Here is a 15,264-nt window from a genome sequence, read left to right as displayed (position 1 = left end):
ATTGAGAACAGACAGACTTTGGAGCAAAATTGTTGGTAATCCACTGACTCAAAGACATTTGAGTCTCTGTTAATCATTTTGATGCTTGAATACTTTTTTTTCTGACAAACTTTGTGGTCTAGCATGGTATAAGTTGCTGACCCTTTTCAACCCTTTTCATTACATTTCTCAATAATAAACTTCCGTTTTGCCTGCGATTAACAACGTGGCATGAAAATTAGCGATTATGACAACTTAATGGCTAAAGAAAATCGGCTAATTTCCCAGCCCTAATTAAAATGAATCGTGACATGAAAATTAATCTGTTGCGAAAATACTCCCCTAGGAAATTAGTAATTTCATCCCTGTAAATGTTTGTGCGCATGCGCACTATATTTAAGCGCTGTAGATTCCAGAGATGGCGATGCAAAATTTTTGTATTTCAGTCGGTGTTGGCGGGTGTTAGTGCCACAACGGGTTAACTAATTGGAGAAGGGTTTGTTTTCTACCGCACAAATTAGGCTACATGTGTTGCTGTACAATAATACACGTATTACAAAGACTTTTGTTTGTGTACCTCAATATAATAAGTGTTAGGTAAATGGCAGTGTTGAAGCAACAGAGATAGGCTAGTAAACAACGCCCGAGTCTAGCATACAAGTTGTTACCAGTACGGTTTTATCAACTAGCTTAGGCCCAGATCCCTACTGCCTAAATAATATCATAATCCTTAGTATTGGAATTTGAGATAAATGTTTAAGATAAATCTATAAAATTCGCAATGTTGAGGCATAGGCGTAATGATTATCCATAGTGGAAAATATGGTCCCTGCAAACCGAATATTTTACCCATCACGTCGATTTATCATCAATAAACAATAAAAATGGTTATTTGATCGCCAATTTATAAAAAATAAAGAAACATTGAGGTTTCAGTGCACTTCATTACACCAAAAATACGCACGATTTCTTGCTGAAAATTGCTGTACTTTTAAGTTGAGCTTGCTGTCTTACATAATAGACTAAAATTACTTTCAACTCAAATACTAGACCTACGTTATATGTCAGCCATAGTGTAAAGGGTGGCACCTGCAGCGGATTCCAAACTGGTCATACCAGATCGGTGGTACCAGATGGGGATTAAGAAAAAAGTAAGACGCCATAGAATTGTGCTGCCGATTCTGTCAACCATTGTGAATAACTGTTTGGGATACTTTAACCATATAGCCTATGCAACACCAGAACCATTAAGCTGAGCATATATTTTTCCTTTTTGATAACAACAACAAAGCAAAATACATTAAGCAAAAGTTGCTTATATGTGTAGTGTTATTTTACAAAATGAAATAAAGACTCATTTTGTCTGGGGCAAATACCAAGTAATTTTGATGAGCTTATCTTGCCGCTTTCTAGCTTATAACAATTTTGCTTTGTACCTGTTTGCAAATTTTTCTTTGACACCGTATAATTTTTTGTCCCCAAAAGTGTTACTTGTTGGCTGATTATGTCAATGGCCTATTCTGTATTTTATTGCACACTTGAGATAAATTTAAAGTAAACTTTCCACTAGTGGTTTAAATTTAGCTTCACATAAAGGTTTGTTGGAATGGTATATAATGTCATGTGGACATTTTTTATTTGTTGATATTGATAAACATCAAGGTGGCAGATTTAAGTAAGGTGAGTTTTTTTTAAAATGATAACGTTCAAATGTATTACACATGTAACCAAATTAGGTCATCGTTCCCCGAATTCAAAATTTGTTTGACCGTTGCATGATGTGAGGACACTTAAGTGTCAAACACCGCTAGTTTGCTGTTGTGTGAAAAGCATTTAATACCTAACACATTCAACGTGTAAGGTGTTAGTCATCAGAAATACAGTAGTAATTAAACTCATATATTTTGTTATAATAAATTTGAACGTTACAGTTATCTACTAAAAAAAATGTTGGCTCACTTAATTCTGCCAGAAACTTTCTGCTAGCATTTTGCAGGGTCATTAAGAAAGGACCACAAACACATAGTCAACGGCTCTATGCAACTTATTAGTATATATATTCGACTATGAATACTGGTAGTTTTGGCAAGCGAGTACAATCACTGCAACACGTTGCACAAAGCCCAAATAAAAACGTATTCAAAGCAGGGTAAAGGTCACATGCAACTCCTTAAAAAATATTTAGGATTATTGAAGCGTTACGAATGAGCCCTGAGCACAACAAATGAACAAGTTCCATAAGAATCGATGGAAATTTATGCAGCCCACAGCTAAATCGATTCGGTAAATAAATCTAATAGTTGCAAGCGTTAGCCTGGAAATGCACTGCAGAAAGATTGAATAGGAGCACACTTGAGCCGATCTCAGCGAATCCTGCCTTGAAATACAGACCTGTCAATGGCCATCATGACACAGCGTACTAACAATGGCGAAAAGGTCAGGACAATGCTGTGGCTACATGCTTTTTTCTCGATCTCGAACAGGGTATGACCAACAACGTGAAAGCTAAATTTTTTTATCTTCACACTGTTTGAATCAAGGCTTCAGTGCATGCCATACCACAATTTTGTTTGCACTATTCCTTGCGAAAACTGCCGTACGTTGCCTACTGTTTTTGTATCTTAGCTTTTTTGACATGTATACATGTCGGGGCAACTAATAAAAGTTTGACGTTACATGGTATACGAGTGGTTGTAACGTATGATTTCATTCCCGCTGGCTGCTACTTATTAGCAAACTCTCAGTTATGCATGAACAACCATACCCTAGCTGGTGCGTCACATGAATGATCACACTCTGGTACGCATGAGACTTTAGTGGCACAAGAACGTCGTTGTTGCTACTCATGCGCTCGCTGGGAGGATACTGAAATAATTCATTAGCTCAATCGATTTACCTTTAGTTGTTTAGACTGGCATGGACATGTCTAGGCACTTTCTTAGAAAAATAATTTAGAAAGTGATCCTTTTGAGCATTAAGGTGCCGTAAACTCACTTTTTTAACCATTATGGAACAGTTCAACAAAACCATGGAAACACAAAATTTCAGCAAATACAGTGCCTTTAATTGCCTTTGATTTTCATGGAACTATCTTTTCTATAAGGTTTTTAACCACTTTTCTCTGGTTGGTTCCGAAATATGTGGCAGAGCCAGTGTGCAGAAAAGGTAGAGTGCATTGTTATCAATAGCACATAAAGTTACTAGTTTTCTATGAAAGAGTAGGTTATGGTATGGGATACATTTAAAAATATATTTACTAATTTAAGTTGCATACATTGAAAAAAATTATTCAAGAGCACATTAACCTCTTAATAATTTACACAATATGCACAAGATGTGAAGACGATCTGTATAGAATAGAGTTATATTGGCGGTATGGAGACAGGTCAGCTAGCGAGCTTGCGCATACTGTCAGTTGATTATTCCCAATCAAATTTAGCTTAGGCACAATTATTTTGTTTAGCTTCTTTAAAACTTCCCATAACTTCCAAGCACACTGCTGGTTTTCGCATATGTTACGGTTTTGACGCTGAATCTTCTACCACTACATGACTGCAACAACTTTTTTCAATTTACCTGACATCTTTGGGTGATGCTTGAAGGAAAGTTTTGCAGAAGTAGTACTAGCGAATTTATGGTATGAACAATATGGTTGCGTTTGCAACCTTCTGTACTCGTCGAAAAATCATCCTCTTTTAACCAAAGCACCGGCGTCGATTGATCAATGTTTTGCCAGCATAAAATATACTGAAAAAAGTTGGTAGCGTAAGAAGTAATTTTTACTAAATATTCGTAACAGCTCATCCATTAAGCTTTGTAATTATTGTCAATTATATGCCACAAAAGTTGAAAGCTACATTTTGTGGAAGCAAGGGTTGTGCTAACACTTCAAATGTTTTCTAAGGGTGTGAGGAATAAAACGGTTTGGGAACCACTATTATATACAAAGCCATTATAGAGGATTCTACTGTATATTGAATTTTTAGATGAACAATGGCATGTAGTTTGTTATGAATTACTGACTTAGGTCTGGTATTGGTTGTATGTACAACTTTTAATTCTACGTTTAGGAGTTACATGGCATGCATACGCATCTATGCTGTTGTAGTTTGTTATAAAAATCGCAATAAAAGTTTAATCATTTTTTGCAGATTCCATTACAATAACCTTCCATTATTTACCTGAAAAAAAATAAAATTTAGATGAACTTGAACTTGTAAAACCCAATTTAGCACGGTCTTGATTTACTTCATTTACACCTGTAACAAAATACCCCACTTTACAAGCTCTTTTTTGAAACTCGATTGCACAAAATTGAATACAAAGACAGGGTAATGAAGGTTTTTAGCACAGTCTGCTTCATGTCAAATGCAGTCAACCTACGAGTTGTTGCTGTGCAGCCTTTTCACGTATATTCAGGGCCACAAACTTAATTTCTGACTTAACTGTTATGTCACAAGCTCAGTTACTTACGGGTTGATTTTTTTTTTCATGGTTTAAAGACTAAAGCAACAAAACCTAACTGCCCACTTCATATAAGTTCAAAGTAAATTTTCCATTATATGCATTATTGCTGAATTCCTTAAAGCTTAGTACCTGAGTTAGGCTAATCCAAATTAATCTTGTTTCCCACTACTAAATTGTAAATGGTTATAAAGACTTGATGGACAAATTTCTAGGGGGGAGGCGTGCCCCCCTGAAGTATGAAGTTGGGTCTTTGAATGACCTATAATGTTTTTTGCATATAGAAGATAACTAGTAAAACTGTGTAGAACAAGGATTTACAAATGAAAGATGGTGATCTATATTCATTATTACAGTTAGATAGCCTATTACTTATGAAATCTGTCCTTACACATAATGTCATTCCACTTTTAAACAAATAAATCATCAATGGTCAGATCTACATCTCGAAGCTCATATACTTAACTTACTTAAGGAGTTTGGACATGATGATGGTATTGGTATGTCTGAGTATCTGTTATATATTCCTTTCTGTAGCATAAATAGAGTGCCACTTTTTGTTTGGGCTGTACGATAGTCATGTGGCAGTATTGTTCAATAATGTTTGTCCTCAGACTGAGGAAAGACTTCCCACAACTTAACCTCGGCAATGATTTCTCTCCACTTGAGTCTCAATTAATGATCTTGTTTTTTTTGCAGGTTCTAGTGAATATACAATTTTTGTTTGTATTGGCTTATTTTTCAACTGTTCATCAGAACTACTGGATAGAAGCAAGCATCGTTTATACCTCACTGGATTTTTTGTACTATGGTATTTTTATGAGCCAGAAACTCTAACCGATCTTCTACCGAGCTGACACTGCTTGTGTCTTATGAAACAGGTTTTAGATTAGTTTGGTGCATTATAGGTGCAAAAAAGTCAGCAATCAGATTCCCATTGGTTATAGAAAAAATAATTGCATAGATATCAAAGTGTGACAAATGATTTATAACTTAAATTGATGTTGTTCGCTTCTGTTGAGCACTGCCGATTCATTACTGTGATACTGATACATTATTACTACGATATTTGATTTGAATGTGAGATATGATTTTTGTCACTATAGATGTTTTCCAGGGGATAAAGATTTTTTCACTATTCTTTAAGGTTTGGAAAATGACTACAATCAATGGATTAAGTAATTCAACTTCAAGTTATGTAACTTTAAATTCTGCTCATGTAAACAATGTCTCAAGTACTGCTTTATCCAACAAACAAACTCCAACCATGACAACCGCTGCAACAAAGTATATCCAGTTACAATCTGTTCGACCAACTATCGCTAACTCAGTAGCGACAACCCATGCTACTTCTGTTGTCAGCCCTGCAGCTCCTCAAGTTATGAATAATGCCGTCACATTGCCAACAAGCTCACAAACCCCAAGAAATCCATTGGCCACTAATATTAACATTCCACCAGGTACCCCTTTGTTAACTAAGTTTTCAGGCTTTCATAGTACCATATTATGTTATTACTTCCTTTGAAATAGCGGATCCTTTTTGATCAGCTAGACATATGTATAGTAAAAGATGTAACCTATACAATTTTTCACTTGAGTTGAGTCACACGAATTGTTGTGTCAAGGTGATTGCTGTTCATTAAAGTGGTTTTAAATTCAAAGTGGTTTACAAGTTATTTCAGATACAGAGTTGATACATTTCGATACATTCACGAATTCACCAATTGTGCCTTATTTTTAATGATTATTATACCTGGTAGCAACCATAGTTGTTCTTTAAGATTGACTTCTGTAATTTGTTATTGCATTAGAATCCACTTAACCCATTTTTTCGTTTGTTCGAAACGTTTGGTTACAAATATGCCATTTGGGCACTATTGCTTTAACACATTTCACTTTGTATTTCCCTTATCGATTACTTACTTTAGCTGGCTATATATAAGCATGCGATTTTCTATGTTTACGACTGCAGCCTGACTTCGAAATTCGTTCCATAAACAGATGTATTTTAGCCTACCACTTATTGCTTTAAGATTGGAATCCTTACGCCCCAACAACGTGCATACCTTTATTCTGGCAAGACATATTGAAATAAAACCATTACATCATGAGACAATTACCACAGTTACCAAATTAGGTACGATATGATGAAGACTATTTTTCACACTAGTCAAAAATAGTTTCACTGAAATTGTCTGGTCCCGAGGAGGTCATAGTATATAGTGTTGGTTCTGTTAGAGCACAGGTTTTTGATCATTTTATCTGTCTTATTGTGACTCAAGTCAAGTGGAGTCTTTTCAGACAATTGACTCAAGAACATTTGAAAATGGGACTCTAATCATCGCAACATTGATGTATATATGTGTGTGTGTTTGTGTGTGTAATCTAAATAAAAAATAAACAAAATTATTAATTTGGTATAGATATATATACTAGTGGTTTTTACTTAGAGCTGAGTGTTAAGCGGAATATTTGTTTGGATATAGGAATGGTGCTTACCAGAACTTCAAGTGGTCAGCTTGTGTTAGTAAATGGACATCACACAGCAAATAACACACAGCAGGTATTTTATATATACAGCTTTGTTCAAGTAAAATATATTTCGTTAACAGATTTTGCTAATTGCATGTATATTATCAATCACTGTTGTGAAAGTTAATACACAAATGTTTTTTGAATTATTTTAGCCAATGGTCACGCCAGCCACAAGAATAGTTACCACTATTGCTATGGCAACTAACTCCACTCTAGTAACAACTGTTGGCAAAACTGTTTCTGTTGTAGCTCCGGTGAGTAATCAATGATACTATGCTTCGTCAAGCAAAACTTTGTTTGCATCATCGTTAACGTTATACATCATAGGCGTCTACTTTTGAAAATATAATGGAGGTAGAGTGCAAAACGTTAATAGTATCAAGTTATAGTGACTAGGTTTAAAGCAAGTTCTTTTATAAATACTGTATAAATGAATAGCAATTATTCCAAGGCTTTATTTAAACTTTCAATTGGCACACCACAATACTTTCTTAAATTAAGCATAGCGAGTTGCTTTAAGCCTAAACTGTATTCATTTGGTGATATAAACCTGAAACATGCTTGCATTGTTCGCCTTATGATTTTTTAAACGATTAGTTATGACGTCATAACATGCGTTGTTCGTCTTCATTGGCTTTGCTAATACAGTAGTTTTGAAAGTGTTTATTAAACGTTTTGGGTGTTGCACTAAGTCACACCCATTAAATTTTTGAAATGTTAAAGTCGCATTTATCTGATAATCTTAACATCCAGCATTCATCTCTAAACGAATACTCCAAACACAATCAAAATTGCTGTGATGTATATCGCATGGAATTATAAGGTTAACTGAATACCCCTCCATTAAATTTTTTAAACTGTTTGTTTCACATCAGGAGATTTGGCATTATATGCGATATTGCTGAAGTTTTTAAAGTTATACCTGAGTTAGGCTAATCCAAATTAATCTTGGACAAGTTCATTGGGTGGCACCTGCACCCCTGTTATACATGTACTGTAACATGGTTGAGTTAAAATAGGTAACAAAAAGTTCTAATGTTTAAACTTTAGATGAATGCTGTTTCAAAGTCAGAAGTAAAAGTTCCCTTGACAACCACTAATCCTGTGAATTTGTCACAAGTAAGCATGTCAAAATTCAATCCAATATGGACATTGTGCCCTTATTTTAAATAAACCATCGTTTTTAGGATGACATGGTAAATGTCAATAAGTGTCGGAACTTTTTAACCACCCTTATCAAACTAGCTTCCACTGGAGGACAACCCCAGGTAAGTTAGCTTATAAATGTTTTTATTAGAAATCTGTTTTATATGTTATTAATTCGTTAGTGATTGGAAATAAATAATTTTTATGGTCTGATACCACTGACAAGTTAATTTAAAAATAGCAATGCACCATTTTTAATGCATAAGGTATAGTTCTATGTCTATTGAGATAGATTTGATTAGAGATTGTTAGGATTTTTCTGTAGTTTATTAACTGATATGTATGGATGTTAGGAAACCGTTCGCAATGTCAAGACATTGGTTCAAAATCTGATTGATGATAAAATTGCTCCAGAAGATTTCACAAAGCAATTGCAAACTGAGTTAAAGTCTTCACCACAGCCATATTTAGTTCCGTTTTTGAAGGTGTAAATTTACATTCCATGCAATGCGTAAATGCAGAACTTTAAAAAACAATCTAGTAATATGAATGTAGTTGAGGGATTTTAATTTACTTTACTTGCATGATTTCTGTAGAAAAGTTTGCCTTTGCTGAGGCTTACTATGATGCAACAAAGCCAAGTAAGTGCAGTTCCTCCTGCTGCTGTTGTACAGGCGGCCAATCGTATTACATCATTGCAATTTGATGCCAACAAAGCTCCAGCATCACCAAAGCCCAAAACTGTACCAAAAGTCACAAAACCGTTCAATAAATTTGTCAGAGTAAGTATTTTAAATCAACTGTCAACGTCAATTTTAAAGATATGTTTTATTGCTATATCTTTGCTTGTTTTTATCTTTAATAAATTATCTAGATTAACTTAGAAATTGTATATTGATAGTGTGCTGCGTATAGTTTTTGTTGGGTCATTACCAGAAACTGGTCCTATGTTTCTCAGACAAATGTTCCTGACATCCGTCTTCCTAGAGTGAGCTCAGTGGGGCCAGCACTGAAACATCCTTCACTTCAAACCCCTCCCCCTGATGGTCCCCAACTTCAGTTCCATGCTCCGCACCCATCTGCTGTGTCAGGAGCTCAATCTTCTTCACTTACAACCATAAAGCCATTCACTGTAAACCCCTTAAGAGGAGCTCAAAAATGGGGTGCTACTTCAGCAATTGGAGGAGGCGCCTACAAGTAAATATTGTGCATTAAACTGAGGGACAAATGTGAAAAGAACTTGACCATATTTCACAGAGTTTTCAGTTTGTATTCTAAATACGAACAAAATATTTTGTCAACAATATGACTTAAGCGATTTTTTCCAAAAAATTGTATATCACAAAATTAGTACTCACTATTGGAAGATATGACAATGGGAAATTGACATGCTTGATAACTGGTGTTCGAACCAAGTAGTAATAAGTTAGCTGTTAGCTCATGCATTTTCAGTGGAATATGGATTTGTAGATAGATGCATGATTTAGTTACAGGTGATGTTTATCTTTACCATAGAAACGTCACAGGTGACAACACATGTGCTAGTGAGGCCGTCGAGTCTTTACTGCAATTATTGTTTTCGGACTAGGCCCATTGTCAACAGCCAGGACTAAACAGTAGCTTAGCAATTACCCGTAAAATTAGTATATATAATACACCAAGTGTAAATTAGGTTAGGCTTAATAAATGCAAGATATTATTCCTGTTATACAATTTTGTAGGTATAAGCTATATATATACCTATTTCTTTTTTTCTCACATAAATTGTTTGGTTCGTGTTTGAACCAAAAACTAGCGTCATGCACATTCGGTTCACGTTTTGACATCATTGTTGCCACTACATATGTCGTAATTAGTGCTAAATTTGCCTTTTTTGTAACAGATTTTTGGCAACAACTGCTTTACTACCACTGTGTATAAACATTATCTGTCCTATGTACTTTTTATTTTCCATTGGGCTTTGCACTTCATTCCAACTTTAAGTGTTTTCCTAAAGAAAATCATTGCTTTTGATATACCGTCTTGGTTAGCTTGTATGCATTTGACTTCAATAACACGTTGCTGTGTTCATAGTTGTGTTTTTATTTCTACAACATGTTTTTTTGCCGCAGAGAGGACGACGACATTAATGATGTTGCTTCTATGGCTGGTGTAAATCTCCTAGAAGAAAGTGCACGAATTCTTGCTACAAATTCAGATCTTGTTGGCACACAGACTCGGTCCTGTGAAGATGACAGTGTACTTAATCGCGCTGTTCTTCAGAAAAGAATGTCTGAAATAGGTGAGATATGACAATACAATCTTATTGTACAAGGACAAGGGACATACTTTTATTTTAGTTCCATTGAACTTACTAAGGAAATTTTACTGAGGATGAATGCTTTTTGTACAGAATAAAAAGACTTTACAACTGTTTTGCAGCATCCAAAAATCCGCAGATTCAACATATACATGCAGACGCAATTAAGTTTCTTTCATGTGCAGCTGAGTCCAGAATAAAAGACATTCTCCATAAATTATCTGGAGTTGTTTGCCACAGGATGGTCAATTTTAAGGTGTTTGGGCACTTGGCAGCCAATGTTCCCTCTAAGCTGCGTGCGTGCGCAAATGCGCACTGATGACACGGTCTCCGCGCACAGAAAATCTGTGCTGCGCACAAGAAAATAATCCAACCTGAATTGAAAATAAAATAAACGCACAATAATGGCCACAGTGCGCACGTGGCTCGTCTGATGTTGCTCACAGTTGTCCAAAGGACCGCTCAGGGAGTTAGTGTTTTTGCTCAGACTCGTGAAAAATTAGAGGGAACATTGTTGGCAGCTGGAACAGTTTTGTTGCAATTTTTAGAAACTTGTTTATAAATATGATGTTGTGTTTGTGGTAGGAGGAAGAACACTATAAAGCATGTGGGGATGTAAAAACACAGCTAAAATTTTTACAAGAGCTTGACCAGATCGAGAAGAAGAAGCACGACGAAGCTGAACGAGATATTTTAATGAGGGCAATGAAGGTTGTTAATATTTTCTGACCAAATGATTGTGGTTTGTTATTTATCTTGGCTCTTATGGCTTAATTTATGTTATTCAATATTAACAATATCTCTAGTTCTCTGCATTTCTTTTAACTACAGAGCCGCTCTAAAAACGATAATCCAGAACAAATGAGGTTAAAAGAAAGAGCAAAAGAGATGCAGCAGCAGGAACTTGAAAAAATGCAGATTCGAAACGCGGATGAAACTGCTCGTAATGCCATCGGTCCACGCAAGAAAAGGGCCCGGATCGATTCCCCAATGTCGACTACATCAGGGTTGATTGAAGTACGTCAAAACGATTTTTTTGCCTTCTTGTTGGATGTTTGAAGCAAATATCTCTATTTTGACAATTAACTAAGTCCCAATTACGTATATTTTGTTTTGCAGAACCACATGGGTACAACATCTCGGAATCCTGTGAGTAATTCTGATTGTATGTAGTTCAAAATATTACTATCAATTTTAATCCGGACGTTTTTTTATGAAAGTAGTTTGACCCTTGTCTGGTTTATTTTTTCTTACTTTTTACGATTTACAGACTCGTTCAAGAACTAAACGTGTTAATCTTCGTGACCTCATATTTGTTATGGAAAACGAAAAAGAAACGTGCAAGTCAACCCATCTTTACAAGTCTTATCTCAAATAACAACGGATTTGATTCATTTATTCGAGGAACATTTCATGAATATGAGCCAGTCTGCTGTACTTAAAAGGGAATATCACTGTCATAGTTGATACTGGATCAATGTTACCATTTCCGCAGCGACGACACAGTACAAATTTGCGTAGCGTTTAAATGACTGTTATTGAATAAGAATTCGAAATAGTTGCATTATGTTGTCTTTTCTATCACAAACTGTTTATCATTAGGTTTTTTACTTGCTTGCGTATGTACCGTTCATATTTTTCTCTCAAAATTGATACAGGGTGGCACTTAATTTTAAACGTTGTATGACATTTGTGTGCGGCTTAATATTTATCACCACAAGAAATCGCATAATGGAGTTAAAGTATTTTGGGAATGTCTTTAGATTTCTAGGCATGTGGGAGAGCTTAGTTTATATTGAAGTACCTAAGATAACTTCTATAAGGAAGATTTCTGTAGCCTGAGTGCAAAAGATCTTGTATCGCCGTTGTTGTCAGTAAGGTATGACTGGCCCTTCGGTAACGTGATTGCGTTGGGCCCCGCGCTGCTTGGGACCAAAACAAAATTAACAGTTCAGTTTTTTTGTGCAAATCACAATGTAAATTTTCAACTTGTTTCGAAAGAGAATGTTTTGGTGAAAATATATCCCGAAACTTAGCTGGGTGCTGATTTGCAAGGAGCTGGTAGTTAGATTAGAGTTATATGCATTAATTTATTAGAAATAGGCAAGGGGCTCCGTCATTAGTTCTTGCCTTGGGGAGGCCAACCTTGCGGTAGGTGAAGGTGGAGACATGTTTTGGTGGCCACGGCATTGCACATAGTGTAATTGTACCTACACGGGGTCAGAAGCATAGAGCAGAAAACTGGCAGGAGTTGGAGGGGTTCCTAACCCAGGACATGGCAACCATATCCACTTATCTCCAGAAATGGAAGCTGAAGCTCAGTGTAACCAAAACGGTGACGGCTGCCTTCCACCTGTACAACAAGGAGGCACAACGTGAGGTCAACATCACTGTTGATGGACGTCCTCTCCCTTTCACTGCCGAACCAACATCCCTCGGCATAAAGGTGGATAGGGCACTCACGTTTCGTCGCCACCTGGAGTCACTTCGCAAAAAGCTTACAACACGCGTTGGGCTTTTGAGACGACTGGCAGGATCTAGCTGGGGTGCTGGATGTACAACACTTCGTACAGCTACCATGGCTTTGGTCCACTCTGCCGCCGAGTACTGCACACCAGCTTGGTGTCGTAGTGCTCACACTCGTCTCATAGATAAGCCGATTAATGACGCTCTGCGCTTAGTGACTGGATGCCTGCGCCCCACACCAACAGACAACCTGTTTGTCCTAGCAGGTATTCACCCATCGGAGCTTCGCCGCAAGAGAGCCACACTGTCTCTAGCACGCCGAGCACTGGAGCCTGGGCATCTTCTGCATAACCGGCTCCTGTCTCCTCCACTTAGTTAGAGGACACCGGCAGCTTAAGTCGAGGCACCCATTTGTCCCTGCTGCATTGGATTTACTGGATGACTTTAACCTGTCAAGCACCAATGTGGCAAGCTGGGCGAATTACAAATGGAGCATGGAGTGGCAAGAAAATTCTTCCAGACTCCATGGCTACATTTCGAAGGCCAGCACATCACCACCGGGAATGCATTTCCCCAGGTGTGCTTGGACCAAGTTCAATCGCCTTAGAACTGGCGTTGGCCTCTTCCGCTCAACAATGCACAAATGGGGTATGGCTCCATCTGCGGCCTGTGAGTGTGGTGCAGAAGAGCAGACTGCAGACCACGTCATAACATCTTGTCCCACATACCGCCATCCTTGTGGAAACCGTGGTCTGACAACAATGGATGAAAACCTGGTCAGCTGGCTAACAAACACCTGCCCTACAATATGAGGTTTTTGTTCCCTCTCTGAAATTAAAGAACCATCTACTCCACACGAAGAAGAAGGGGTCAGAAGCGTATCTATGGTTTTCAGTGTCCGAGGACAGACGCGGTATTTGCTCTCCAACTTGTCTAGATAAATGAGGAAAACAAACACCTAACAAGCGTAGGCTACTATATTAGAATTAGCTTAATTACTTGGTCCAAACTGCATCAAGTGTAAATTGGGTTTTGACGCCTCAAAAAATGCTTTAAATAAAATGTGCCGGTATTTTAATATGTATGCGTACAATACTAGCTAGCAATTTATAGAGTACAATTTTGTAACGCCGTATAGAACGAATTTTGATGCAGTGTAACCCAGGGCTTCCCAAACTTTTTTGCTCGCGACCCCTTTCAAACTTCTGAAGTTTTCCGCGACCCTTCACGTTTAAATTGATTAGCAGTGCGAAATATACCTTTGTCATTAGTGACATTTATTGAGATGCAAAGACTGAATTCAAGCAACCAGTACTCAAAGCCTACTTACTACTTTACACATATGTAGGCCACTGGAAACAAAAAAAGCACACACATTTATTCAGTGTGATTGGTGCGACTGCTTTCTGCTACAAAGCAAGTCCAGCCGTGGCTCAACATCTGCTAATGCTGGTCTCAAGGCGGTTTTAATGTTGATTAGGCTGGAACGATATTTTGTTTTGATTGTATTTTGTACTTCGTGTAAAATTGGTATACGCTCTGCGACCCCCGACGTTCGTTACGCGACCCCTTGCGGGGTCGCGACCCCCAGTTTGGGAAGCCCTGGTGTAACCCACCATTAGTCTTGTTTTTCTACATCGTATAGCGATAGCCGATAAGTAATCGCACACAACAAAATGCGCCAATAGTCAATAACAAAATAACAAAGGTGAAAACGCCAATAGTCCCCAAAATTGTGTTTTTGAGTGGGCATGGCCTAATGATACACCTTTTATTACGTATGTGCGAGCAACATTACGTAGGCTAACAGTCTTGTCCTGGCTGTTTTATTATAAAACATTGTGACTTAATTTGACATCCCGATATATTTCTGCGCCCGGAGACAGATGTCCCCACTTGCCCCCGTAAAACTAGGCCCTCTCCAATCCGATAAAAAAATTTAGCTTGGGAGTCACTTGGCACTTAACGCCATGTTTGAGTGACTGAATCCGTGGTTAAATATAATCGCATACACTCTCTATACATTTGTACGCATTTAATTATGTATTACAGTACTTCTTTGATGCAGTCCCGAAGCTTGAACGTGTACAATCCCGTGTGGGTGCATTTACGGCAGCGAGCGTTGATCGATTGAACATAGAATGCTTTTTTAAATTGCACTCTGGCAACGTCACGTGGACAACTGTGTACAGTGCACTGTGTTGTCTTACTATAGTTTGATTAATAGCCAACCATCGTAGCGGATTGAATTCGGATAAAAAAGTTAATGTTATTAGTTATTACGTAATAACTCATTGGGTATAAGTTAGTAAGTTTGATATTATTCGCTCTCTTGGATTGCTCTCTGTGCTGGTGTAGGCTTACTAGTTCGGTGT

At 37.3% G+C, this 15,264-nt stretch overlaps 1 protein-coding gene across 2 annotated transcripts; it reads left to right on the top strand.

Moving 5' to 3' along the window:
- The first annotated feature begins 3,877 nt into the window (after positions 1-3,877).
- On the top strand, positions 3,878-12,458 carry LOC143452128 (transcription initiation factor TFIID subunit 4-like). 2 transcript variants are annotated; one of them, XM_076952989.1, is made up of 16 exons: positions 3,878-4,943; positions 5,143-5,324; positions 5,591-5,903; positions 6,930-7,006; positions 7,131-7,232; positions 8,029-8,097; positions 8,166-8,246; positions 8,478-8,609; positions 8,721-8,906; positions 9,083-9,321; positions 10,236-10,405; positions 10,546-10,679; positions 11,009-11,134; positions 11,255-11,440; positions 11,543-11,572; positions 11,694-12,458. In XM_076952989.1, the coding sequence occupies exons 2-16, from the start codon at positions 5,316-5,318 to the stop codon at positions 11,799-11,801; spliced, it is 1,962 nt and encodes a 653-aa protein (XP_076809104.1). In that variant the 5' UTR covers positions 3,878-4,943; positions 5,143-5,315; the 3' UTR covers positions 11,802-12,458. The 2 variants fall into 2 exon arrangements, with proteins under 2 accessions (XP_076809104.1, XP_076809103.1); XM_076952988.1 differs by having other exon boundaries at positions 3,882-4,943; positions 5,143-5,903.
- Positions 12,459-15,264: the final 2,806 nt, after the last annotated feature.

Source organism: Clavelina lepadiformis, chromosome 4, assembly GCF_947623445.1.
Source record: "Clavelina lepadiformis chromosome 4, kaClaLepa1.1, whole genome shotgun sequence".
Taxonomy (NCBI): Eukaryota; Metazoa; Chordata; class Ascidiacea; order Aplousobranchia; family Clavelinidae; genus Clavelina; species Clavelina lepadiformis.
This window is presented reverse-complemented; position numbering and strand designations above follow the sequence as displayed.

Coding starts and splice junctions, on each gene's coding strand:
- LOC143452128 (XM_076952988.1), top strand. CDS start 5,531: ATGATTTTTGTCACTATAGATGTTTTCCAGGGGATAAAGATTTTTTCA. Junction 5,904..6,929: donor TAATATTAACATTCCACCAG/GTACCCCTTTGT, acceptor GTTTGGATATAG/GAATGGTGCTTACCAGAACT. Junction 10,406..10,545: donor GAAAAGAATGTCTGAAATAG/GTGAGATATGAC, acceptor ACTGTTTTGCAG/CATCCAAAAATCCGCAGATT.